At 42.9% G+C, this 27,304-nt stretch overlaps 2 protein-coding genes across 6 annotated transcripts in view; both read left to right on the top strand.

Moving 5' to 3' along the window:
• The window catches only part of adamts10 (ADAM metallopeptidase with thrombospondin type 1 motif, 10), a 70,458-nt gene extending 53,791 nt beyond the window's left edge, over window positions 1–16,667 (top strand). Inside the window, exons 19-26 of one of the 2 annotated variants that reach the window (XM_080770372.1) lie at window positions 2,899–2,979; window positions 3,303–3,466; window positions 5,287–5,413; window positions 6,979–7,108; window positions 7,591–7,795; window positions 10,643–10,819; window positions 11,302–11,467; window positions 12,359–16,667. In XM_080770372.1, the coding sequence (XP_080626498.1) occupies window positions 2,899–2,979; window positions 3,303–3,466; window positions 5,287–5,413; window positions 6,979–7,108; window positions 7,591–7,795; window positions 10,643–10,819; window positions 11,302–11,467; window positions 12,359–12,501 (1,193 nt within the window). In that variant the 3' untranslated portion in view covers window positions 12,502–16,667. Of the gene's footprint in view, window positions 1–2,898; window positions 2,980–3,302; window positions 3,467–5,286; window positions 5,414–6,978; window positions 7,109–7,590; window positions 7,796–10,642; window positions 10,820–11,301; window positions 11,468–12,312 lie in introns of both variants that reach the window. The other variant, XM_080770373.1, reaches the window with a different exon arrangement.
• Window positions 16,668–17,247: 580 nt separating this feature from the next.
• Window positions 17,248–27,304, top strand: part of myo1f (myosin IF) — a 26,464-nt gene continuing 16,407 nt past the window's right edge. For 3 of the 4 annotated variants that reach the window (XM_080771101.1, XM_080771099.1, XM_080771100.1), the window contains exons 1-6: window positions 17,248–17,517; window positions 22,371–22,499; window positions 23,890–23,979; window positions 24,502–24,596; window positions 24,687–24,774; window positions 25,018–25,107. In XM_080771101.1, coding sequence (XP_080627227.1) covers window positions 17,515–17,517; window positions 22,371–22,499; window positions 23,890–23,979; window positions 24,502–24,596; window positions 24,687–24,774; window positions 25,018–25,107 — 495 coding nt within the window. In that variant the 5' untranslated portion in view covers window positions 17,248–17,514. The remainder of the gene's footprint in view (window positions 17,518–22,370; window positions 22,500–23,889; window positions 23,980–24,501; window positions 24,597–24,686; window positions 24,775–25,017; window positions 25,108–27,304) is intronic. The other variant, XM_080771102.1, reaches the window with a different exon arrangement.

The following is a 27,304-nucleotide window of genomic DNA, read 5'->3' as shown; positions in this document are numbered from 1 at the left end:
GCCTTCTTTCAGTCGAGAGAGAGAGGGGGGGGGGGGCAGACTTCAGTTCTGGAAAAGTCTCCAGGCTTCCGAGAATGAGATTAGGGGCTAACGTGAGGCTTTTACCCTGAGATGTTACACAACATAATTGTGCCGCTCTCCAACAATGCACACATGCATCTTGTGTATTTGGAATTCTGACATTTTGTTGGATTAGAAGACCCTGGATATGCAGAACGTAGCCCACAGTTGTCTGTTCACATATGAGTTCTATTCACAGCCGTCTGTTACAGTACAGGCATTACTTTGATCAAGCTGAAATGAAATAAAACACACTGTAGCTGGTGAACAATCTCTTACATACCAGTTAACGCCTGTTGTAGTACTGTCTTGGTGTGCCATAGTGTTTCTGATGATAAATGGTTAGCGATTGAATATTGTTTAAACATAGTAACACAGTCCAGATTTAAACATGCTATTTAAACCAGCAGTGCAGGATGTTAGCCTTGTCAGTCACAGGCTCTAAGTCATCCTAAGTCTTTGGCCATGATGACAAGAACATAAAGCGCTCTATTCTGGAACTTCATTGACTCACTGTTCCCTCCTGAGGAGTTCTAACAGAGGGCCTTGGAAGTTTGTTAGTCTCTCATTATAGACTGCACTGTGTAGGCTAACATCATGCAGGTACCTGATACTCAACTCCACTCTGGGCCAAATGGCTTCTCAAGGCACCACAGTCAAAATTAAGTAGATGAGGTCTGTCTTCCGGGAAGTGTGTGTGTGTGTGTGTGTGTGTGTGTGTGTGTGTGTGTGTGTGTGTGTGTGTGTGTGTGTGTGTGTGTGTGTGTGTGTGGATGCCTGTGTAAACAGCAGTAGTACATATATTTGTGTATGAAGCATGCATGTACTGTATATATATGGTTTGTTCTATATCTGCCAGCCACCCAGGGACACGTGGCAGACAGATTTAGGTGAGGTCCAACCCGTGTGGCTTGAGGTTCGGCCGCTGTGGGGAACTATTCTGGGCTCCGTTTCCCCCGCAACACCAACTCCAGAGTCTCCGGCCCCACTGTCAGCACTGCTCACCCTCTTCCAACAACGCCTCAGAGTGAACACACCCTAGGGCAGGCTGGGCAGGGGGCCATGCTTTGGACCACAGTGGCCAGACTAGCCCCAGCGGTACCTCCAGATACCTCTGCTGAATATCTAGTACTGACCTGAAGTTCAAGCTGAGGTTTATTTACGTTATCCAAGATCAATACTTTTATTGACCACTTTTATTGACCCCACCACCACGGGCCATTATAGCTCCCCCATCCCGTCCCATATCTCTCATTCCATTCCAGTCAATCATTCAGTCATCCAATCTTTCATCCCTGTCTCCAACACCAGCCCAGTGTCCATGCTGCAGAGCTGGGACTTGGGCAACAGCAGGGATTTGTGGTTTGAGTCGTTCAGTCATCATTTCTACAGCAGCTCTCTGATATAAGCATTAAGCCAACTGATCTGGGCTGGGGGTTGTCTGTCAATGAATAGCAACTCAAGTCAAAACCATAATGATATGTTTTTTATGTTTATGGTCTTGAATTGAGTTATATTATATCATCAGAGTATCTCCAATGCTGTAAATGTTCAGCTAACACATAGCATATCACGTAGAGCGAAGTGTTTTATGACCCTCAGACCAGGCCAAACCACTAGAAATGTACCATAAAATGCAAAAAATGCTAAGTTTTCCATTAGAGAATCTACTGATGCTTTTGGATTCCAGAAACATCAAAGGTCATTTCTGGACATACGTAGTGTACCGTGTTCTCCAGGACACCTATTGATAGGCAAGGTTTCTTTAGGTTTCTTTAACTGCTTGTGATGTGACGGTGTTATTTTTAAGCGAGCGGTCTCTTGCTCAATCACCGTGTGTCCGTCCAGTCTGTGACTCTGGCAGGCGTTGAGGGTTACTGGAGGGTCAAGGGCCGGGGGTTTATAGATCGCTGGCTCTCTATTTACCACACAGACCCTGATTGTTAACAGAGGAACCTCTCCCTCCCTTCCTTTTCTTCTCTCTCACTCTATCTCTCTCTCTCTCTCTCTATCTCTATCTGTCTCTGTCGCTCTCGCGCTGCCTCTTCCCAGGCCAGGCCGGGTGGCCAAAAACCTCATACTCAGTTCTGCTGTTCTTCCAAACACCCCCCCCCCCCCCCCACACACACACACACACCCCTCGCCTCCCGCTCTGTGTCTAGAAACCTGGGCCCAGAACTGGGTTAGTCCAGCCGCTCCAGAGCTCCATGGAAAGGTCAGGGGCCAAGCCTCTCCTTTCCTCTGCGGTCACAGTGCTGGAAGGAATTATTGTATTTGTCTCCACCCCAGCCCCTCCTTCCCACCCGACCGTTCCTCCTCCTAACGAGGCTGAAGTTATTTACAGGGCTGCAGTGCCTGGCTAGATGACCAGCTGGCTGGCCGGCCGCATAGCAACTGAGAGAAGAGAAGAGAGAGGAAAGGGTGGAGGGAGAGACGAGTGTACAGAAAAGAAGGGACGAAAGAGTAAAAACTAAGTAAGGGTGTCGGAAAAGGAGAGAGGGAGAGAAGACGAGTTGATGGTCTCTAGTACGTTTTAGCTCTCTCTCTCTAGCACTGATCTGAGCCACTGAGACCTGCTGCCCAGGAATGTGGTTGGAATCCGTCAACGCTGCTTATTCCATTGGAGACTCACAGAGCTAAACAGTACTAAAGTAGCTTTTATACATTACTCCCTGCTCTCCTATATGTCTTTCTGTGTAAGTAGACACTAAAAGAAAAGTATCCACATTGAACCGTGTGTGTGTGTGTGTGTGTGTGCGTGTGTGTGTGTGTGTGTGTGTGTGTGTGTGTGTGTGTGGCGTGCGTGCATGCGTGCGTGCGTGCATGCGTGGGTTTCAGGTTATGAGGAGGTGGTCAGAATTCCTAAAGGGTCAGTGTTCATCCACATACAGGAGCTCAACGTGTCCCTCAACTACCTGGGTAGGAGCTCATTAAGTTACACTGTCATCATTAACTTTTAATGGACACTTGAACTTGAAGTGACAGAAGTACACCGTTATTATCGGACAATAAGATGTCACAGGTACCTTCATAATGATATTATATCATTTGGTCTGAAGTGTATTCTTCTTTGATTTCCACAGAAACTGTTAAGATTGTCTGTGTTTATGTCATCCTGAGGAAAAATTTAATGTCACAGCTCCTGGTTTCCACTGGCAACGCAAAACGAGGACAAGTGGAATCACGTTAATTTGTTCCATCACTTTGCTTCAATCTCTTTTCCGTCTCGCTCAATGTCCCAGTGCTGAAGAGTAAAGGAGACCAGTACTTTATCAATGGGAAGCTGACCATCGACACGCCCCGAAGGTTTGAGATTGCGGGGACCACCTTCCACTATCGACGGCCCACTGATGAGCCAGAAACCTTGGAGGCCCTGGGGCCCACTAACATAACACTCATAGTCATGGTGAGAATGGATGTTGTTTAGCACAAATAATAAAGTGAACTAATCAAGTCTTCCTAGAGATCAAGAAAGGGACGCTCTGCGGAGAACAGATCTCAGGTAACCTGCCCAAGGCTGTGTAATGTTGCCTTTGCACTGCATAGTATGTAGCCTATTGGCTTTTCCAATTTCCATTAGGCCAAAGTACCTGGTAAGAGGCAGCGATGATGTGTGGCCTTGCTGCGAAATCTTTCAAATAAATACACGTACAGTATGTTGCTGTTAGATGCATTGCATTGCATTGCATTGCATCTCTCTGCTGTCTGGAAGAACCCACCCAAAATGTTCATTTTTCAGGAAATGGTGAGAGTGGAAAACCTCAAATATGGAGTTAGGTGGTTTCCTCCTGACGTATGCACATAGTGTGTGAAACCCTAAACGGCGAGGTCGCGTGCACGCCTCGTTGACGGCAGATTGCTGGGCGATCGCTGGCGCTTCGGCATGGGGGGGTCAGATCAACATGGAATGAATTCTGTACTGGCCATATAAGGAGCATGTCTTGAGAGTGTACAGGTCAGATCAACATATGGAATGTCAGCTCCATATATGGAGATCTAAGGGTGGTAGCGGAGACTCTCTCTTGAGTGTACAGGGTTTGATGAGGTCAGATCAACATATGGAATGTCAGAACCGGTCAGCTCCATATATGGAGATCTAAGGGTGGTAGCGGAGACTCTCTCTTGAGTGTACAGGGTTTGATGAGGGCCCAGGTAGGGCCGGGCCTTAATTTACGGGCCTGTTGAGAACCTTTTTCGCCAGCTGCTGGGCGTGGCTGCAGTAATAACCTTGGAGGATGGCCCGTCTAGAGTTTGAAATTTGAATGGACAGGTATAAGTCAAAAGGGAGACATCGAAGTGGAAGGATCAACATATGGAATGTCAGAACAGGTTCTGAAATATATCCATATATGGAGATCTAAGGGTTTGAGGTCAGATATAGAGTTGCTGGCCAATAGTGATGACATCAGGGATCTCCAATTCTCCATATATGGGCTTAACTGCGACAGCAGGTCGCATTTACTATGACATCAGGGTCTCCCCATCTACATCCCTGATGATGTCACATGATGTCACGAGACCTGTGCACCATATATGGTGCCCGACACACTAACTGACGGGAAATGCTCGATTCCATAGTGTTTTTTTTGTGGCTTTCACCTTTATTTTATATTTTTTATAGAGGGCTGACAGGAAATGGGGGATCGAACCCGCAGCACATTGCCAGGCGCGGGCTACCTGACAAGGTGCATGGACCGCTGAGCCACGGCCCAGGCCCTCGATTCCATAGTTAACTGTGACCTTAGGTCGCAATTACTGGGTATGTCATGGAAGGACTGCGTTCATTAGAATCTGTAAGTGTAGTCATTGCGAACGCAATGATTGCGAACACAATGAGCACTAACTATGAGACCTAGCAGATCATGTCTGTCTGTGTGTCTGTGTGTCTGTGTGTCTGTCCCGCTGTTACGTCACCATGACTCAGCCATAACCATATAAGGAGTCCCCAAAGCAGCTATACGTCCAAAACCCAAATATGTACGAGCTGCGTTCGCTTCCCGCGTTTGCGCGTCTTACTTGTATCATAATGTGTTCATTAATTATTTTAGATGATGTGTGTGATAACAGAGCGCAAAGCTGATTGCCTATGATCAGGGCCGGATTAACAGTGTTTTACCCCTTGTGGCCCATCACGCACTCATTCACACATGCAAACAAAATCTTATTTGCTGTGTGTGTGTGTGTGTGTGTGTGTGTGTGTGTGTGTGTGTGTGTGTGTGTGGGTAGGTCCTGGTTAGGGAGCCGAACCTGGGAATTCACTACCGCTTCAACCCTCCAGTCAGCAGGGATCCTCTGAGTGGTTATGCATGGTACTACACCTCCTGGTCCCGCTGCTCAGTACTTTGCGCTGGAGGTACACTGTATGCGCACGCACACACACACACACACACACACACACACACACACACACGCATATTTTCATTTATAAAGCCATTCTGGGTGACCTGCCGTCTTACATTTCATCCAAATTCGACTTGGTCCAAAATAGTCTAGACCTCAGGTCAAATGCTTGGCTGCGGTGTGTAGTATACCAGCATTCAAATCCGAGGGGGGTAAAAAATGTCTGGCCTTCTTTGGCCCTTCATGGTCGTGGAATGATCTACAGTCCAGACTGGCTTTGAAAGTTCCCTTGAGAAGTTTCAAAAGGATCATCTTTGATTTACATCTTTGATTTACACCTGCACATGTTTGGATATGTACTAGCCTATATATTTATTATATCGATTCAGATTGTGTATATGGTGTATTTTGACCTGCTACTAGAAAGTAGGACAGGTGACTTGTTGTATTTATGCATAGGTACTTTAAGGTGTATTATGGATGTTTTTGCTGGTTTAAAATGTAACATTGACGATGTGGTATTGAAGTGTAATTTTATTTCTGCCTCTTGGCCAGTTCCCACTTGTAAAAGAGACCCAGTCTCAATGTGATTTTACTGGTTTAATAAAGGTTAAATAAAAAACACATCTATCTATCTATCTATCTATCTATCTATCTATCTATCTATCTATCTATCTATCTATCTATCTATCTATCTATCTATCTATCTAATCCTTCCTTCCTTCCGTGTGAGGATATTGGGTTCTCACAAACACAATATAGACGCACGCGGCACACACACGCACGCACGCACGCACACAAACTAACATACATACACAGTGGCACATGAAAACACACAATGTAAATCCCCGCATGGCTCTGTACTCGTTTGTAGAGTAACATGAACCCAGGGAATAACCACGGGAATGGAATGTTCAATGCTGGAAAACTAGAGTGGTGGTTGAAACCATCAGGCATTTAAGAAGCTCAGAGACCATGAGGCCTTGGTTTGATGACAACGGCCCTCTCTCTACTAGTGTTAATGATCCAAAGCTGCCAATGACCAATCCAATCCAATGACCAATACAACCCAATGACCAATCCAATCCAATGACCAATCCAATCCAATGACCAATGTCTACAAAAAACCCTGACTAAAGAGGGGACCTGTTAACATGTGCACAGCAAGTGCAAATTCAAGCCTGATTTATACTTTCTTATATGATGATGGGAGTTGTGAACTGAAAATAGCGAGACTCTCCATCCAATCTTTCGTGTCATTTCCCATCAAGACTTTGCACGTAAATATTGATACGTGCAATTAGGCACACATAAACATTAACGCGCATGCCATGGTGAAGTCAGCTCAACTCTAATCTAATCTACAAAATAGAGCTAGAGAGTACTGGTTTGACTGCTGCATGCATTGGCAAGCGGCACCATAGTGTTGCAAGCTATTTTCTCATCTTGGGGGTTTGCATTAATACAAAACAATGTAATGCAGTGTAAACGGACTTTTAAAATAAATATTTAAATAATTTTATAAATTTCAATGTTCACGTATATTTTTATTGTGTGTTTATGTGGCATATTCCCCAGGTGTGCAGCTGCAGCAGGTGGTTTGTAAGAAGCAGGCAGACCACTCTGTGGTCTTCAACCACTCCTGTGACAAGAAGAACAAACCCAAAGATAAGAAAAGAGCCTGCAACTCTGAGCCATGCTCCCCGACGTGAGTAGATCTCAAACTACAGGTTTTCATTTGTAAACATTTTGACTTTGACATGTTTACGACGTTTACTCTCTCAGAGTTAAATTGTAGTAGTCTCTTGTAGAAGTGATTTATTTGATCTAAGCTCACATGATCATCATATGTTTGTATTTATGTTTGCCCACTTGTGTGCGTCTACATGTGTGGCTGTCTTTGTGTGTGTTGTGTCAACTTGTGTGTCTTTGTGTGTGCTTAACCCACTGTCCTCTGCAAGTATGTACACACACACACACACACACACACACACACACACACACACACACACACACACACACACGTTTTGTCCTTGATGCTTCCTCCCTGCGAATGCCTGTGGGTCCAGCGGTCTAACTTACTACTGGAGTTTCCATCCGACTGTTGGAATCACGCACGTTCCTTAAGTGAAGAATTAAGCTGGAGTAAAAACAAATATCCACCTGGCTTCCCTCTGTGCTTCCCCTCAGTTGGTCGACGGGGGAGTGGTCCGACTGCAGCCGCACCTGCAATGGGGGGCTGCAGACACGCAGCGTGCTGTGTAAAAGAAAGATCTCCGCCACAGAGGAGAAGGTCCAGGATGACTCGGTGTGCACAGCCCCACGGCCCTCCTTCACTGAGCCCTGCAACAATCACACCTGCCCCCCTGAGTGGCTGGCCCTAGACTGGTCAGAGGTAAGCGACCACTGTACTGTGGTGATTAACCATATGGGCCCTATCATCCCTATTCTGGGGTGAACCTTCAGCCAAAAGCCAATCTACAAGCTCACACCGTGTCGCAACACAACATACTGTGAGCGTGTAGATCGGCTACTTTTGGCTTTTAAAAAATATTTATGTTATATTATCATTTTAAACGCTCCGGGCACCTAGGCCACAATATGGCCTAACAGTGCGTCGTGAGGTCGAGTCCCGATCCTGACGGCCTTTGCTGTGTGTCACTCCCCATCTCTCTCCCCATTCACCGTCAACTTACTGTCCTATCAATTAAAGGCATTAAAAGCCCCAAAATAAATCTAAAAAAGTTTGTATTTTGCCACCAGTGGGCCTACAGGCCTACAGGTTGGGAATTGCTGGTCAAAGTGATGAATACAGAAGTCTCTCCCCATGTATGTGTGCTGTGTTTGTTTGATTCCTTCTTAATTCCTGCGCAACCACAGCGTTCTGTTGCTCAAGTTGCTCACCATGCATCTGCTCTGGATCGTTCCTCATTTCCTTTCCTCACATCAGCTTCTTCCTCGTGTTGCTCATCATGCATTTGCCCTGCATTGTTACTCATTTTCACTACAGGGAGGGAATACTACAGGGTGTCGCAATGTTGCAAAGAGAAATCGAGCCGACATCCTAAAGGCCAAGGTTTCGACGTTATTACTGGTCTGTCCAAAGTAGTTTGGACAGTCAGTAGATTTTGGGGTGCAGGTGCAAAAAAAGAAAAAAAAAACGATCATCAGAAGTTCTGGTTATCGCCACACTTTCACAAATTTGGATATCAGAAAGAGCTTGTATTGCGCTTAACTGGTTAGATGCGAGTCATGGCCAAAGCATTTTCGGGGGTCCCCAGCCAAAAACGTTGAGAACCCCTGACCTAAAGCATCTACCGCCCCTTGGTGTCCAAGGAGTTTAAAACTGGTGCCTGAAAATAAGACCCCCCCACTCCTCTCACTTGGCAGTGGCACCATATTCTTCTCATCCATTTGAACATGGATAATACTGACATCTGCTACCTGAAATAAAGTACACCTTATCAATGGAATGCACAGTAGGAGCACGAAGCAGACATATACATCATATAGAATGTATCAAGGCCAAGAGATTTTTTTGAATGCTTGGCACTGGGACACCAGCACATTTTTATAACTCTTGTCACATGGGAACTTCCACCAGAAACACGCCCATGCTCTATTTTAATCCTGACCCATAGTTGAAGAGCTCCATGGGAGCTTCAAGGTCATCAGATTCTTTTCTCCACATATTTTTGTGGAGTGCAAGTGTAGCTGTGCATTTGTACAGTTTAGTGCATTTTTAAGGATGTCTTGTTCACAGATCTCAGCTCGCCGATGCCTTGTTTTTCTTTAGGAACAGGAAGCTGGCAGGTCTTTATCCTCCACTCCCATGAGTCCCACTCTAAACTTGGGGCTAAACTTTGTTCACTTAATTGAAAGAATGAGGCTGTAATGAATTGCATCTTTGAAAGGGACAGCCCACTTTTCAAATGAAATTCTGCTTACTTGGCAAGAGCAAGATAAGAATCATGTCCAGCTGATTTACTGGAACTAAAGCCTTCTGTCTGCTTTTCACATAAATAAAACTGCTGCCACCTACTGGAAGAATTATTAAGTTGTGCTTGTATCTGCAGTGACCCTGTGCAACCCATCCATTCCTCACCAGTCACCTCACACACCCTCTGTGTCAGTGTCCCCTCCTGCCTTTCGCTTTCTTCGTGTTTTTAACAGTTTATCGAACGAATCGATTTAAAGTAAACCTCGATTATTGTGGGCTCTCTCTCCAGCGAGCACACACTAGTTCTCTTGGGCACCTAACTACTTCCACATACTTTGTGCTAGAAATGTAGTTTTTATTTTGTGAAAGTTTTTGCATGAGGAAGGGTTCACACAGAGGTGCTATGTGCATGAGGAAGGGTTCACACAGAGGTGCTATGTGCATGAGGAAGGGTTCACACAGAGGTGCTATGTGGTTGCTATAATATAACAAGCATTCAAACCTCTGCCGCTTCCTGGCAGTGAATACGTCACCATCCATCAGCACGGCACCGGCCCATAGGTCCATTTCTGTTTTGACATTTTTTTTAACTTTTTAAACGGCTTTAATACATTTTCTACTGTACATCATATACATTGGGGGGTTTTCAGCGAGCCCACGCAGTTTCTGCAGGAACAGTTTTTCTAGTTTAAAAACAATATTAATAATTTTCTCAATTGATAAAATAACTGTTTTGATTGCAATTTTGGCATAGGCGAAAAGTTTCCAAAAATATCACAATACTGTGACGGCCCCCTGGGCCTTTAGTCTGCTATATGGGGTTCTGTGTGTGTATGTGTGGCTGTGCCTTTAACAGTTCCGTTGGAGGGCGGAGCCAGTGATGATGAGTGGAAGGGGAGACACCTGGCCAGTGTCCTCCCCAAACACTATATAAGAGACCTGCTCTCACAGCACTACAGATCTGCATTTCTCCACAGGCTGCAGGGGCGGCCGCAGGAGAGCACCCTTGTTCTTTTGGTTGTTTGTTTTGTTTCAATTATTTAATTACTATTATACAAGTATAAAATAAAATACTTATTTTTGGATTGTCCTCCGGTGTCGTTTCCCCTTTTTCGTTATGGCCCCAGAGCCGGCCATAACACAGCACTTTATCTGAAGTATAAAATAAATGATCAATCAATTTGTTGATTTGTAAAACATTTAAAAGAAAACAATGTCCAAAGTAATGGATTGAACAATCGCTGAGAAAATAATGGACGGGTGCAGCAGGCCTAATGTTTTGTCTCCGTTGTGTTTCTCTAGTGCACCCCTAGCTGTGGTCCTGGCTACAGGCACCGTGTGATCCTGTGTAAGGGTGGGGACAGTGGGGACACTCTGCCAGAGTTAGAGTGCTCCAAGCAAACCCGCCCTACCAACAGGGTGCGCTGTAACCTGCAGCGCTGTCCCCCGCCTCACTGGATAACGGGGCCCTGGGGAGAGGTAAGACTGCACACACAGACTGGCTGAGTGAAGCCTGACTTATGTCCAGTATAAATCCTGTTTATCTCCCTTTAGTGATTATACTAAAATACACCATAATGGAATCCTTATTCATGCGTATTGCAGTTAAAGGGGTATTTTCACTTTAAAACCTTGGGGTAATTTTAGTGTACTCTGGCTTTTGTGTGAACCAGAACGAGGAACGAGTGTTCTGGTGTTTTCAATAAGTCTAAAGTTTAAAATTATGTTTTGAATGAAATGCAATGGGTTCATATAGGAAGGGGCGTGGCTGATGAAAATTATCTAAATATTTAACCAAAAGCAACTTAAAAACTGTGTGTGTGTGTGTGTGTGTGTGTGTGTGTGTGTGTGTGTGTGTGTGTGTGTGTGTGTGTGTGTGTGTGTGTGTGTGTGTGTGTGTGTGTGTGTGTGTGTGTGTGTGTGTGTGTGTGTGTGTGTGTGTGTGTGTGTGTGTGTGTCAGTGTTCTGCGAAGTGTGGTCTGGGCCAGGAAATGCGTTCTGTGCAGTGTCTGACTCACACTGGCCAGCCGTCCAGCGAGTGTATGGAACACCAGCGGCCAGCAGTCATGCAGCAGTGCAAGAGTAAATGTGACCTCAGTCTGCCGGTCAGCACAGACAACCCTGATGGTCAGTGGTCAATCTAATAACCCAGTGGTTCTCAAATATTTTTCCTTTAACCCATTCTGACCTGAGATCAGATTCATACGAGGTTTCCACGGGACACACACTGGTCTGATGAACCCATTCTGACCTGAGATCAGATTCAAAAAATGTCAGTCGTTCTTCGAATCTTTAAAAAATAGCAGACCTACAAGCTCGTATCGCGCCACTCGGTGGCGCGATATGAGCTTGTAGATCTGCTATTTTTCAATAGCTAAAGCATAACATGATGCTAACACCAAAATGGGTGCCCGGTCAGAATGGGTTAACAAAAACCCCAATAAAATGTATTTGGTGGCAGTCAGGAGGAAAAAAAGAAAGAAAATTACAGTTTTTCAAGATTTCGTGTTTATGAAACACCAGATCTACAAGCTCACAGCATGTCGCGATGGGACACGATGTGAGCTTTGTACATCGGCTATTTTCGAATAGCCTAAGAATAAAGAGTTAAAATGGCCACACCTATTGTTGCAGTGTTGGGTCAGCTACATGCAGCTTAACTTGCCCAACACTGGTTTTAATTATTCCTTTTAGTTATTTAATTATTTATTTAATGTTTTTTTCCAGTAAGAATTGAGACTCGAATACCTGCACGTATAGTGGAGTAAGCAATAGGTATATTAAAGTGAATGAATAGGCCTATTAGCTATGAGTCATTGTTATCTGCAGTGTTGGGAAAGTTAAGTTAAGCTAAATGTCTTTGAGAACCACTGATCAATGTCACATGCCTAGAGCGCACTCCCTTCACAAAATGTCAATGAAACAACAAAGGGGATGTCTTTGATCTGTTATTGTTCTGTTTGTCTGTGCAGAGTGTAAAGATGTGAACACTGTGGCCTACTGCCCCCTGGTGCTCAGGTTTAAGTTCTGCAGCCGGCCTTACTTCAGACAGATGTGCTGCAAGACCTGCCAGGGACATTGATCTGGTGATCCACAAACTCACAGCCTCCCTCCTCGGGCTCAGTACACAACACAACCCACACCTGTCCACAACTCAGTAGCCCATATAGAACGTCTAACAACTGTGTTGTAAGACGGAATTGGGACACTGTCATCCGGAGAACTCTCATCTGGTCCCATGATTATCCTGATGGGCTTAATCCTGAATCCAGCCCAGAAGTTGGGAGGCTAACCCAGGCCCCAGAACTGAAGTCTACTGGTCCCGTCTGAGCTGAGATAGACATTCCACAGGAGAGAAGGCTGCTGCTTGGGAAAGAGGGTGAGAATGAGACAGAGGAAGGCGAGAGAGAATGAAAGAAAAGAGAGAAATGTGTTTCTATCCTGTTCCTGTACCAGTGATCTGATGTAACTCTCTCCCACTACCAGTGACTCTCTTTGTCTTTGTCTCTCCCTCTCTTGATAGTATACTATCCCTCTAATGAAATATTATGGTGCTACTACATTTTATCATGGCCACAGGACTGGTCACTGTACTCGATCACTAGACTTCCTCTAGTAGTCTCTTTGCTGGTGTGGCCCAAACAGTTATAGTGAATTATCAAACCTGTATATTAGCAGGCATTGTGTCTGTGTATGTATACGACGATCTCCTTCGTAGAAATGTCATTTTCCATATAACTTTGCCTTTGAAAAGGAATACGTTAGTAAAAAATTAAAAGGACTTGTATTTTCTGACAGTTACTTGACCACATTATATTTTAAAGCTATTGCTTCTCATCAGCATATTCAGCCATCCTCAGATGTTCAGTCTAAACTAAAGGATGAGCAGTGTGATTTGCACAACGTCCGAGTAGAGGACACCTCTTATATTTGTGCTAACATGTTTTGACTTGAGCTCTGTGTGTAAACTATGGCTGTATGTATGTATGTATGTATGTATGTATGTCTGTCTGTTGTCTGTCTGTCTGTTTCTTTACTGCAGTGAATCTGCCATAGTCTTGCCATTTTGCTGGAAACACTACAACATGGTCACTCATTCATTCACTTAAACCTCATCACCTCTGCATTATAGTACTTACTGCTCCATTAATGCTACATGGGCAAACCAGAGACACCGCCTTGCTTGTTATATGTGCAAACACTCACTTGCTTGGACATTTTCAGATCAGGCTGCCGTCCTTTGCCATGGCCTTCTACTGTGTTTGCCTGCAAGGCGCTTCAACTGGTGCTATCAGTGTCATGGTATGAAAATGCCTTAGCACAGGCCTTGCTGTTCATTTACTTGGACTTATATGCCACATGGTAATACTCATGGTCAGGCACTATAGTGCTAGTAACTTTTACTGCGAGTGGAAACTCACAGCAAGTAGTATTGCACAGTGACTGGCCTCTGACAGGCAGGGAGCAAGTCCACTGAGGAGATATTAAATGACTTCTGGCCCTACTGTATTCAAAAAGCACTTTATAGTAGGAGTGGTAATCTGAAGCTGGATTTACACTGCCGCTAAAGAACAGATTTTTTTTTGTGGCACATCTGATCATTTCACAGCTGTATCATCATTAAGAAACCAAATGAAATCTACATTTTGGTACTGGTTATTACTGGTCTGTGCCACGAAGGGTTTAACAGATTTTCCTGTTTCACTTTTTTGTCTTTAAGGACAGCCTTTTAAGCTATATGATTGGTCACTCATATTATGCCCCGACCAGTGACTCGGGATCAGTAATCCTTGTGGGAAAACGTTTTATGGAAGTCCCTGGTTTTATTCCCTCAGGCCCATGTAACCCCTCACAATGAATTGGTGTCGTAGCCCATCTTAAACTGGCTGAGAAGAGCCGTCTTCATATTGGTTTTATTGACAGATTTTGTTACGGCTAAACTATATTTTGCCACATACTGTAGCTGTGTTATATGACAGAAATAACATATTGTCAACTTAAATAGTGCTGTAATTCTTATAGTATATAGCCAAAACCTGTTTAAGAGGTCTTTCCATCCTGACTAAAAACCTAGAGTTTGTGGAGCCCTCTGCCTGAAGCTCTGATAGAGGTTATCAAATCCAATTGCACCATCAGGTTTTTCACCACTTGAGCCCTAGCAGCATCCCTATTCTGGGGGAAACATTCACTGAAAACAGAATTGTGATGCATTATGGGCTTGTAGATCAGCTATTTTCAGAGAATAGGTTTGAGATGTAGAGGGGAAAAAAGACCAGACCAAGTACAGAGCCAATCAACTAAGTCTAGAGGGTTTATATGTGGTTAATTGTGACCTGACTTCTTCACACTCATCCACTGTTCATAGCGGAAAGCAGCTCTATGTAACACTAGAAAACACATGATTTTAATTGTAAAAAGAGGAAACTATGTCAGCAGCATTGTTATTCATTTTCATTGTGGGGCTTTGGTTCAGAATGGTGCTATTACATTGCTATTTGTTGTCATTTCTGTTCTGTGTTGTCATTGTTCTGTGTTGTCATGTAACATGCAACGATTGGGTATAATAATGGTTACAGTCTTGAATTAGTTAGAAGGGAAGGTGAATTTGAGCCTTTTTAATTAAACATGTAACAATGTTACTTGTTTAATGTAGTACAACTCCACTGAATGCCATTAGAGTATACTGGTAACTTTACCTTGTAGTCTCAAAGCACAGACCTTGAGGTATTTACTATTCAAAATAGACAGAATTTACATTTGTGGGATATGATGTTTTATTTCCTCAACAGAAGTAATTGGAGGACCAAAAACTGTCAATTCTTCACTATCACTAGCTTACAGTAGACACTTTTTTGTGTGTGTTAATAAGTGATCCAGATTACAACTGAAAGTAATCTTATGTGTCTTAATATGTAAGGCAAATGTTTTGTCTCTTGTGAGCTATCTGTATCTACCTGGACCTATACTGTAGTAAAGGTTGACCTTTGAGCCTATTTTGTCTGAGCAAAGAAGAGGGACAGCCTTGTTTGTGGTTTTCGCACGTCTGCTAATTATGACAGACATGTACTGTATGCTGTTGAATACTATAGAAAATAAATAAGTGTCCTCCCATGTACAACTTTTTTAAACAAAAATACTAAAGTAAATAAATATAGTGTATTGTTGATTTAAGAACAATTTAGAATTTTGGGGTCCTTTTCATTGTCCCTTTTACAAATGTGTTGTCATCGATCTGTTGGATACTGTATGTCATTGTCACGATTACCCAGACCATAGCCTTAAAGTTGTGACCTCCAGATGGAAAATGAGATGAATAATTGCTATTTCTGTGTCTGACAGATGTCGTCATGGAAAAGATGAGCAGAATTGGGGATATTTTTTGCCCAAATGAGGTTGTGCATGTGTTTGTCAATGTCTGTGTGCCCTGTGTTCCACGTGACTGATGATGGCTGAATGAGAGTGCCAGCAACAGCAAATGCGTTTCAGTTTCAGTTTTCTGTGTGTGTGTGTGTGTGTGTGTGTGTGTGTTCAGCACTAAATAGCTACAGTACACCCGGCCAACAGGGCACTGCTCCATGTATGCAGTGCCCTGTTGACCAGGTGTAGTACACATCAGTAATGGCTGTGCCCAGGGCACCCCTCTGTGGATTCCTCTATACTGTAGGTCTGTGTTAGCCTGGCTTTTCCCAGACACATAACGTGGAGGTCTATGTATCTGTGTGTGTTCATATGCTTGAACACAGGGACTGCCTGCCCATAAGTCCAACATCACGTTAGTCCGAGTCAACCTATGTGGCCGGTTAAGACTGAGGTTAGGGTTAGCGACCTACTTGGCCGGTAAAGAATGAGGTTAGGGTTTGGGATAGTAATCGGCCGGACTAATGGGATGTCGGAAACAATGACACGTTTTTATAACGGCTTCCTGCATGCATGTGTACAGGGTATTGTACACTTCCTGTCTCTGTGTATTAACTTATGAGTCAAAAGGGTCAAAGGACAAAGTCAAAATGATATATTCAGCCATATCTCAGGATCAAAGACGAACAAGATGTTGGTTTGGGTATTTTCAATTATGTTTTTACATAAGCATCCTAGTGGCCGACTAAAAGTAGGCCTAACTCAAATATATTTTATCTCTATGCGAGACAAAATTACACTTGTGAGATTAGATTAATTAGGGCCATTAGGCCATTGAAGTGGTAAAAAAAGGTATAAAAACTAAAGACAGAACTACAGTATGAGATATTTATATTAAATATTTTTTCATGCCATATTTGTATTATTTTAATTCTGTTTCTACCAGCAATAAAGCATAGTTTCACTTTGACATTTCTGTTCAACCTGTGTGTTTATCTGCCAAGTCTCAGGCCGGGAGCCACCGTGCGAAAGTATCAGTTCTTAATGGATCCAGCAACCTCTCACAGATGGCAAAGATGAGACAGCCATGCTAACCACAGCCTGGGTGGAGCAGGCAACTCACCAACGAGACGCCAACCTTTGGAAACAGACTTAAGATAATGAGCACTTGGGTTGGTTGTTACCACCAACACCATTCTGTTGTTTACTAGATTATTTGGATTGAGTTATTACAAGATGACGTTTACTGTGCTGACACAGATGCTGCAGTGTAATACTAATGAGCCGTTTAGATCATTCTGTGTTGTACTTGGAAACAAACTATTATTATTCTTATACAATGCACAGCAAAGGGCACCTGTATTTAAGTTTACACTACAGTACAGTACAGTACACAATCAACTTGCTCAATATTACAGCACAGAAGTAGCAACCATATGCCTGCACATGCGTGTGTGTGTGTGTGTGGTACTATTGTGTCGTCTTGGGCTTGTATGACAGATCAGTTCTTGTTTCGCGTTGCAGGGCTGTGGGAGGATGAGGAAGCAGGTTTGAGTGTTGCAGTGGATGTCAGAGTCTTGTAGGTCCCTGCTGTCCCTGTATTGACTCTGTGATGTTGTCCGTGCTACTATCTGGAGACTTCCTCTCTGTGATGGCCGTAATCCGTAAAAGAACCAGTTTATGGTGTTAACAGTAGCCGTAGCCCTGCATACACGTACTGTACTGTACGTACACACCTGCACATATCTGGACACCTCGAGAAAGGACCTTGGGAGGAGAGGTCCACCGGCGCTAGGTCTACACACACCACCAGCACAATGGTACAGTAATAATCCTGTATTCTATCTTGTACTCTGACTCTGTGTTGTAGAATGGGTGAACACTCCTTACAACAGGGTGATAGACGGAGTGATGACTTTGTCCTCCCTCCATCTGCTTGCTTTCAAAGCTGTCAATGTTTTCTTTGACAGCCTTGCTTGCCTATGCTTACACTTTCTGGAGCTTTCTGATCCCTCTCTCCCTTTGACCCCTATGATAAGAATCTCTAGGTGTTATGTCCAGGAGTACTGATAACCGCTTTTCAAATAATCTCACTTCAATTCAGAGAGAAAATGTCATGCTCTTTATTATAATGATTAACAATTGAGATATGTCACTGGTAGGAGGGGGATGAGACCTCATCACAGTTTCCTCTTTTTCACAGATCACACCTGTCATTATAAAGTCTCACTACAAAGAAATATGCATTTATTGCCATGCTGTATACTTTGCTCAGCAGGTCTGGAACATGGGCTGATAAAATTACACACAGTAAATGTAGATGCAGAAAACAGGGCATATCATTTTTCTGTACTGTACTAAAAGGGTTGAGTGGAGTCTATGTAGCCCCAGTTTGATGACAAGCCATGGGCAATACCCCCATCACAGTGCCTCTGAGCCTGGGTGTGGAGGGGCCAGGGTAGCAATACCCCCATCACAGTGCCTCTGAGCCTGGGTGTGGAGGGGCCAGGGTAGCAATACCCCCATCACAGTGCCTCTGAGCCTGGGTGTGGAGGGGCCAGGGTAGCAATACCCCCATCACAGTGCCTCTGAGCCTGGGCGTGGAGGGCCCAGGGTAGCAACAAGAAGCAGGAAAGGCAGCAGTTGGGAGTTACAAAGTTCAGAAAGTTTCACAAGAGGCTGGTGTTTAGACATGAGATGGGGAAGTTAGAGTCCACAAAAGAGGACTGCAGTTTCAGGCTATAGCACTTCCTCAGTTATTCGACCACTGCAGTTATTCGACCACTGCTCGCCTCTCCTTAACCGTTGCCTTAACCACTTAAACCAGAGACCAGAGTCTCTCAGAACACTATTCTAGTGGCTTTTCAGTTTTTGCTCTACATTATATATCTTAGCTGACAATAGCCAATCTACAACCACACAACAAGCTTGTGAGCTTGTAGATCTGCTATTATCTGTGAAGGTTCTCCCCAGAATAGTGTAATGCACCAACCTCACAGAAACACATTCCTTATACTGTGTGTGCAAACATACCTTGCATTAAGAGGATTCTTATTTGAATGATTAACTGTTCGCGTTTATTATAGATCAGTGAGTGCATGCTCCTCATTCATAACACAAAATGTTGCTACATCACCTCAGTAGTTAACACATAGTTACTGTAGCTCCTCAGTTTACATTTTGAAAAGGTTTTCACTCTCAGCAACGTTGATTACCAATTATTATTGTTTCTTCACATTCCTGACAGGGTGGGAAATAGACCATGACATTGATTGAGCTTGACCATGACATTGATTGAGCTTGGAAGACAGATTTATTTCAGGATGTTAAGAGTGACTCACAAGACATTTGTCAATCGGAGTAGAATGATAGAGATCCCTTTTTTCTATAAAAAGGAGAAGAGGCACACATGCACAGTAGACCAATTGTTCGCAAACCTTTTCATGTCAAGGACCCCCAAATGAATAAGTGTTTGGCTGGTTAAACTGTGTATAACAAGATTTAATTCCAGGGGCCCTGGAACCCCCTCAAGGAGGCAAGGAGCCCTGGGAGTCTTCAGAGTCCAGACCCCACTTTGAGAATCACTGCACTATCAACACCCACATGCAGTCACATATGTATACTGTATAATATACACAACAACAAGAAAATCCTGGACCATTGTCTGACGGTGCATAAATTAGGCATGAAGTGGAACATGGGGGCTATAAACACAAGGATGATGACTTTATTTTCCCAGTTTGTATAATCATCCACTGACAAGCTCTGGGAGATCATCACTTTATTAGTTGCGAACGCCAGTGAGCCTCTACTATGTAAACCAGCAGAACATGTCTGTGTGTGTGTGTCACGCTGTAACACCACCTACTAGTGGAACTAGTGGTGGTGGTGGCAGCAGCAGCAGCACATCTTCACCCCAAGAGCGCTCTATCTTCCTCAGCACCACGTCCCACACTGCCCTCGAAGACCTGACTGATTCCAGTTCAGCCTTACTGATAAGGCGTCTCTACAAGTGGAGTTGGAGGAATGACAATCAAACCAGACCCACTGTGAAGAGATTCACATCATCTCAGACTGTGCTCTCTGTTACTACAAGTTGGCCATTCAAGCCACAGCCCATGTGACGTGATCTCCATCATATCTGCCTGTGAGAAATCATCAATAATGGTTGACCACGTGTGAGACGGAAGCAGCACATCGACAAACTGTAAAAGTTAATGAATATAAGTCACATCTCCCTTCTTTTACTTGTTTCCAACTGTCCCTTGCTTCCTGTATTGCCAACCACAGCTTGTGGAATTGTTGCTTGATAACTGCCCGCTTTCTCAGGCTGTGTCCTTTTTCTTTTCTTTTTTTTAAAGTTTTTATTAAGCATAGAAGAGGGTTATGGACAGGAAAAAATGCAGTACATATGTTATGCTTCCTTTTCTATTTTTACATACAAATACATACAGAGAACAGACAGGAAACAGGACAGTTCTAATACATGGACAGAATTGTTTTTGAGTTGGTTTGAGTGGTCACAAAACTGAAACTAGGCTGTGTCCTTTTAACATGGCTTTGGCCATACTGATAATGTGGATTCACTTACCCTTCCATGAGGAGGCGTGAGTGAGTCCAAGTTATGTGTCTGGCAAAGCCAGGCTAGTGCGGTGTATCCCGTGCCAACGGTGCCTATAATGATCAGAACATGTAGGCTATTTGGTCACAGACCCACATATGAAAATACATTGTGCAAGGCCCAGGGACATCCATAAGAGAATTATTTTTGAAGGTTTTTTTTAAATAAAGATTTATAAGCTCACACTGCATGCAAGCTTGTCCATGCTTGTAGATTGCATATTTATGAATACTCGAAACTTGAAAAATAAAATAGGGCTTAAATGTTTAAACTGTTCCACATTCATGGGTACGCAGACCCCATATTGAGAACCTAGAAGAGCACGCACAGAGAGAGAGTGAGAGACAGATTACATATTAACCAAATTATTTCCTCTCACACAGGCACAGAACAGTATATCAGCTGATTGTCAGATAGTCTGTGTGCAGTGTGTTTTGAGCAACTTTTAAACATGAGACGTCACCTGATGTCACTTTGATCTGACCTCCAGACATAAACTAGACAACTTGGTCTGTAGATGCCTGTAAGGCTGGATGGATGCGGATGATTGAGTGGAAAAGTCTTGCACTTGAAGCTGGAATTTAAAAGATTTAACATGTATGCCAAATTCTGAGATATTGTTGCATGCTCTTTGACATTGGATGAACCCGCCATTGCTCGAGTTCTCCTCTCAGACAGCTGCAGTGGTGAACTGGCAGAGGCATCATGTTGTTGGGGCACTTATTGAATTATCCAACAAAATCTGGCCTGCATTCTTTGTTTTACCCAGAGCCAAACCAAGAAATAAAATGAAGACAAAACACCACCCACAAATCACTTCCTGTTCCTGACTTGGTACAGTTTCGTGACTAAATTGTCCGATCTCAACTCTCCTTTACTTGTTGCTTGGTAACTGCTCCTTGCTTCCTCTAATAGGCAACCACATGCTTGTTGCATTTATAATGACAGTGTTCACCACTCATGTCAAACATAATTAGGCTGCCTATAGCAATGTCTGACATGAGTGGTGAGCACACAGTCAGCCTAGGCTAGTTTGTCAGTGATTAAGATTAAGGGCTATATGGACATATGTCCTGAGGTCTCTATCTAGTGTCTCATTGATTTGTGTCCATCAATCTTGCTCCTTCTGCTGTATAGCAGTTTATGTCCTGGTTAGTGGGGAAATAGTTCTCCACAGTTCATCACACCATCATGGCAATTCAGCAGTTATACATAAACCTGTGATGTGGTGTTTGCTGTGTTCTGTTTTCTCATCTTTAAAATAAAATTAACTATACATTTGGGTGTACTGGTACTGTATGTCCATGTTTTATTCTAACTCATAGCGCTTGTAGAAGCCATCCTCACTGTTTGTATGTCTATTCATTATTATCACAATTGTTGTAGCTACTGCATTCGTTTGATGGGCTGTAATTGAATTATTGTTTGGACAACAGGGGCACGCCTCCCCAGGCCTAATTGCTTGACAGAGGGTATAAGTAGGCCTGGGTGATTGGGGAGCGGCATGCACCTGGTGGACAAATGGTTTTTACCTGACAGACAGACAGACAGACAGACAGACAGCACAGAGATCATGCCATAACAAGGAAGAGAAGATGTGACTGTTTGTAATGTATCATTCACTGCACTTTGGAAAGTAAATGCAAACCAAAATGACATTGAACCTGTGGACAATCTGTTTTATGTCTGCGTACATCCAAAATCCCTGAGTGCATCAGTGGGTTTGTTGGCTAAGGTAGACATGTTTGGAACCAACAAAATGGCCACAACAGCGCTACTCAATTTAGCATTCATTGGAACAACACAGGGAGGCCCTATTCCTTCTCCTGCTTGTTGCGTCCAGCAAAATGGTACATGCCAGAGCAGTCGTGACTCGTGACTCATGTGTGGGGATGACTGATTCATCATGATGAATAATGGCTGCTTAAATCAGCCATCACCCACACTACATACACCTTTTACATCTGTAGATTAATACTACACATTTGTCATTAATATAATTATTCATTATAATTATTAATAATTGTCTGTCTGTCTATCTGTATCATACAGGCCAAATACCACTGGCAGAGTCAGAATGTCAAGCAGAGTGGTGTGGACGATATGGTCCTGCTGTCCAAGATCAACGAAGATGCCATCGTGGAAAACCTCAAGAAGAGATACATGGACGACTATATTTTTGTATCCTATTACGGCTGTGGCTGAGATTATGAATACTGCAATGTATAAACATTTTATATGAATGAAAACCACCATGAGATATATTCTTATACTGTATATTTCTCTCCTATACAGTAGATTCTACTAGTGTACATAGCATCTAATTGACACATTCAAGATGGAGTGCTGTGATTTTTGTATGTTTTCCTGTTCATCACGTGTTTATGAGGTGACAGTAATTAATTAGACCCCTTGGTGTGGTTGTACAGTATGTGCAATGATGTCTTCCCTTTGTATTTAGGGTTTCTTCCTGGAGGCTGAAAGTCAGTCAAACGTACCAATGAAATAAACAGTGATATAGTGACATCATCCCTTCCCCTAACCCCTCCCCGCTTTAATACAACAACAGCTGTGGGTGCGGCTTCAGTTCCATCAGGCAAACCAGGCAATGGCAGGCATACTTAAAGGACCACTTCACCACTTTTCAACCTATCTTCATATAATAGGTCCTCACTAATAATCATGAAAAAATGGCGTAATTTTTTTTCTACTCGGTCTGTGTCTCATAGGGGCAGATGGGGAATACAAGCTAATAGAAACTGCAGGCTTTCTAGTCCTGAACAGTTGCAATGCGAAAATGGAAGCCATCGTTCTCACGATAATGTTTAAAAATAAATCTGCCTAATGATGATGTCACTGGAGGACTGTTTCTAAACTGCCCACAGCCCTCCTATGAGGGCCGAGTAGAAAAACATCAGTGCACTAACTGGCTGAGCCACCAGGCACTCCACTGTAACACCTTTACCCAGACATGCAGTGCAATACTGAAACAAGCATTTCACATCAACAAACACATATGGCAGGATAGTATAGTTCCTCTTTTACATCCTCTGACTGACTCAACAGCTCACTTATGGCTTCCTTCAAATGGCTTCCTTCAAATCCATATTTAGACTGAGAGTGATGAAGCTATGATATGCAACATGTTTTGAGCTTTTATGTTGCCGATTTTCGGTGTGCGACACTGATGCTCAACAAATATATAAATTAATCAAGCATAAGCCTAACCATCCAATCTAATCAGCATGTAACTGGAGTGTTCTAGTAATGTCAGACTGTAGTGCATCACCTACAGTACAGTAGGTACTGCCATGGCCATCCATTTGTGTTGTTTTTAATAATTTACTTCCCTAGATATCTTTTGTTATCTTTAGGTCAATGTAGAACAGGTGAAATACCTTCACAGGTGTTTGCCACACACAAAATATCTATTGAATATTGAGATAGAAGATGTACAAAAAAACAAAGGAAATTATATTATACAGTATAAGATGAGGCTGTCTCAAAAATGTTATAATTATTTGTTCCCCAAACGTCTCTGATTGACGTATTCCCTAACTGTGATGTCCAGACCTATATTGGGTCAGTGCTTATATCAGTCAACCCGTTCAAACAGATGCCCTATTTCACTGACAGAGAAGTTGAACTCTACCAAGGAGCTGTGAGTAAAACTGTTATTATTCCATCTAATCCCTCTGTCCTTTAAATCTCTTTCTTTCTTTCTTTCTTTCTTTCTTTCTTTCTTTCTTTCTTTCTTTCTTTCTCAATTAAATTCGAAGGAGTTTTATCGGCATGAGAAGACATACATTTACATTGCCAAAGCAGAAAGTGTCAAAACATAAAAACAATTTAAGAAAAAAAAAGACGCCCTGAGGGCGAGAAGGGCGAGATTAGATAAGTTGAGTCCTTGACGTGAATATAAGGAAGTGAAACTATTAAATTATGAGATGACAGAGATAGAGGGAGTACAGTACAGTACAGTACAGTACAGTACAGTACAGTACAGTACAGTACAGTACAGTACAGTACAGTACAGTACAGTACAGTACAGTACAGAGATTTTCTCTCTCTCTCTCTCCCTCTCTGTCTCCCTCGCGCTGCCTTGTCATAATGACAGAGGTAAAATGTCAAAGTATCATGCGTTGTCTATGTATTTATACCTGCCTCTGAATATTTCTCATAGGCCCAGTATGAGAATCCTCCCCACGTCTACGCTCTGACAGATAACGCCTATAGGAACATGCTGATTGATGCAGAGAATCAATGTGTTATCATCAGGTGAGCCCCAGCTGTCTTACATCTTCTTATGAAAGGAAATGTGTTGCATTGTGTTGTGTTTACAGTGTTTCTATGATATTTTATGCTCAGTGGTGAGAGTGGAGCCGGCAAGACAGTGGCTGCTAAGTACATCATGGGCTACGTCTCCAAAGTGTCTGGGGGTGGACCTAAAGTACAGGTACATATTGTAACATGCTGAGGCTAGAACTTATCTGATTGTACAAACTAACTCAAATGCCTTTTAGTGAAACTACAAACTGATTACATTCTTCCTCTCTCTGTGTGTGTGTGTGTACATGTGTGTGTGTGTGTGTGTGTGTGTGTGTGTGTGTGTGTGTGTGTGTGTGTGTGTGTGTGTGTGTGTGTGTGTGTGTGTGTGTGTGTGTGTGTGTGTGTGTGTGTGTGTGTGTGTGTGTCTCAGCACGTAAAAGATATCATTCTGCAGTCTAATCCTCTGTTGGAAGCCTTTGGTAATGCCAAGACAGTACGCAACAACAACTCCAGTCGATTTGTGAGTAAAAACCCTTATCAGTACACATGAAAGTATTAACTGTCTCTCTTCTTTATCACTTTGATTTTCTTTTCATTCATGCTGATGTTTGAATTTTACTTGTCACCAGCAGAGGGAGAGGGGGAATAGTATACATCTCTCTAACTCCCATTAGTACATATCAGTTTTATTTTGGTGAAAAAAGGATTAACTATGTAAAGTATCTGGTTTTCTATGTTGATGAGCATATGAGTTTGGTTCATGGTTCCACAGTCCTCTCTGAGACTGCAGGCAGAGCCTTAGGAGGAGTAATTGGTCAAATCAAGGTACTTGATGTTGGGTTCCCACCTATACAACACTTTATCAGGCATGTGTTTGCCCAGTTCTAGATTATGGTGCTGGAGTCTGGGGTCATGGGAGATTCCCTAAGAGTGTAGCTGCATGTACATAACCGAGCCCTCCGATACTTTTGATAAGGTCAAACATACTTCTTGGACAGAAGAGATCTGGAGCAAACCAAAATGACGTACATATAGGGAAATCAAACATGACTATTATATTGAAAACTATATGTTTTATTTAATCTGCCAAAGACAAAAATATCACTTTGTGCCCAGAATAGAGGAGGTATACAGCCACTTTATATTGAAACAGATCGTTATGTTGGGCTAGATGAAGAAGATCGAATCTGCCAAATGTGTGATCTCGATGAAATAGAGAATGAGTATAATTTTGTGTTGTATTCTTTTTATGGTGCAGTTAGAGAAGCGTTGTTTAATAATATAAACTATGTTAATATGATGGATATGAATGATACACAAGTTATTAACCGTATCATTAAAAAATACTTATTTAAATTGGCAAATTATCTAGAGAAAGCCTGGGACCTGAGGAAAATGTACAGTAAGGGATATGTATGCTAGTTGCTGTGTTTTGTTTTATGTTTGATTTGTTGTATTTGTATTTATGTTGTATGCGATCAGTAGTATACGTTCAGTAGTATCAGTAAAGAACTAGTGTATAACTGTTTATTGTAACTTGTGTGAAAATGGTGTCAGTTGGCAGCATCACACAATTTGTAACAATCAAAATAGAAGTACTCTGGTTAATATCCATATGCACGCTAATTTCTCCTTTTAATAAGCCTATATCCTCTAAAATAAATGCAACTGGATTATTACATATGCGATTGATTTTCATATAACTCTCATATAGCTTGCTTCCATTGAGAGATTTGAGACGTTACATGATTGTGTTGCACCTTTGTCACCTAGGTCTTCGTCTACCTACAGTACCTAATGTAATGAAAGTTGTTTTGCTTAAGGTGTTTAAGGAGATTTTTTTACCCATTTCTCATGCTGTGTAGGCAAAGGAATAATGCACAGCTTAAGTTCCCAGGCAAGTTTACCGCTGTTATAGCTAGCATTTACTTTTTATTGTACGGTGGCTTCAGCAATCCGCATCGTACAATTTAGACCTGCTACACCTTCTGCTGCTCAATCACCGAGCACAGTAATATTGACTTCCTGAGGGTTCCTGATGCTCCAGAGCACTGAACCACAACTACATGCATTGTATGCAATGCAGTGTGGTTACTTGTGCATGAAGTTGCTTCCGATGTGTTTTATCTTTTTGATGCACTGTGCTGTTTTGTTAGAGATGAGGTAGGGACCCTACAGGGTCAAAGTTGCTAAAAGATTCTGCAAAAAGACATCCAGTAGGATTTTTCTGTGTAGGCCTACTATATGTAATAGTGACTCATAGGAATAGACTATGTGACAACCCACCGGAGAGACGGGTGACAGCCGGAATGTAGACGGCACCCGGGTGAGCAGTATGGGTTAGCGCCCCAGCCTGTGTCCTCCGTGAGGAGGAAGCCCAACAAACCTCGTTGAGGCCTTTAGGAGGGCCATTATAATCCACCACTCCTGAATGAAGTGCCTGGTGCTGGGAGTCTGGTGCAACGCACAGGTCCTGGGCCTGGTGAGAGCAGGAGTGGACCTGGTGAGACGTAGGAGGGGCCCGGACAGAGCCTAGTCATTTTGCTCAAATGGCTTAGGGTAGAAGAGAGGGTATCACTGATTAAGTTGAGCAGTGTGCAGAAAATAGCAACATAATAATTTCACCAAGGTCAGTGATGTTCACAGTCACACCACCACATCGACTTGGTGAAATCAATCAATCAATCAATCAATCAATCAATCAATCAATCAATCAA

The sequence above is a fragment of the Protomyctophum bolini genome, assembly GCF_963924005.1.
Source record: "Protomyctophum bolini genome assembly, chromosome: 8".
NCBI classification, from domain to species: Eukaryota; Metazoa; Chordata; class Actinopteri; order Myctophiformes; family Myctophidae; genus Protomyctophum; species Protomyctophum bolini.
Note: the sequence above shows the minus strand (reverse complement) of the source record. Positions and strands in the feature narration are given on the sequence as shown.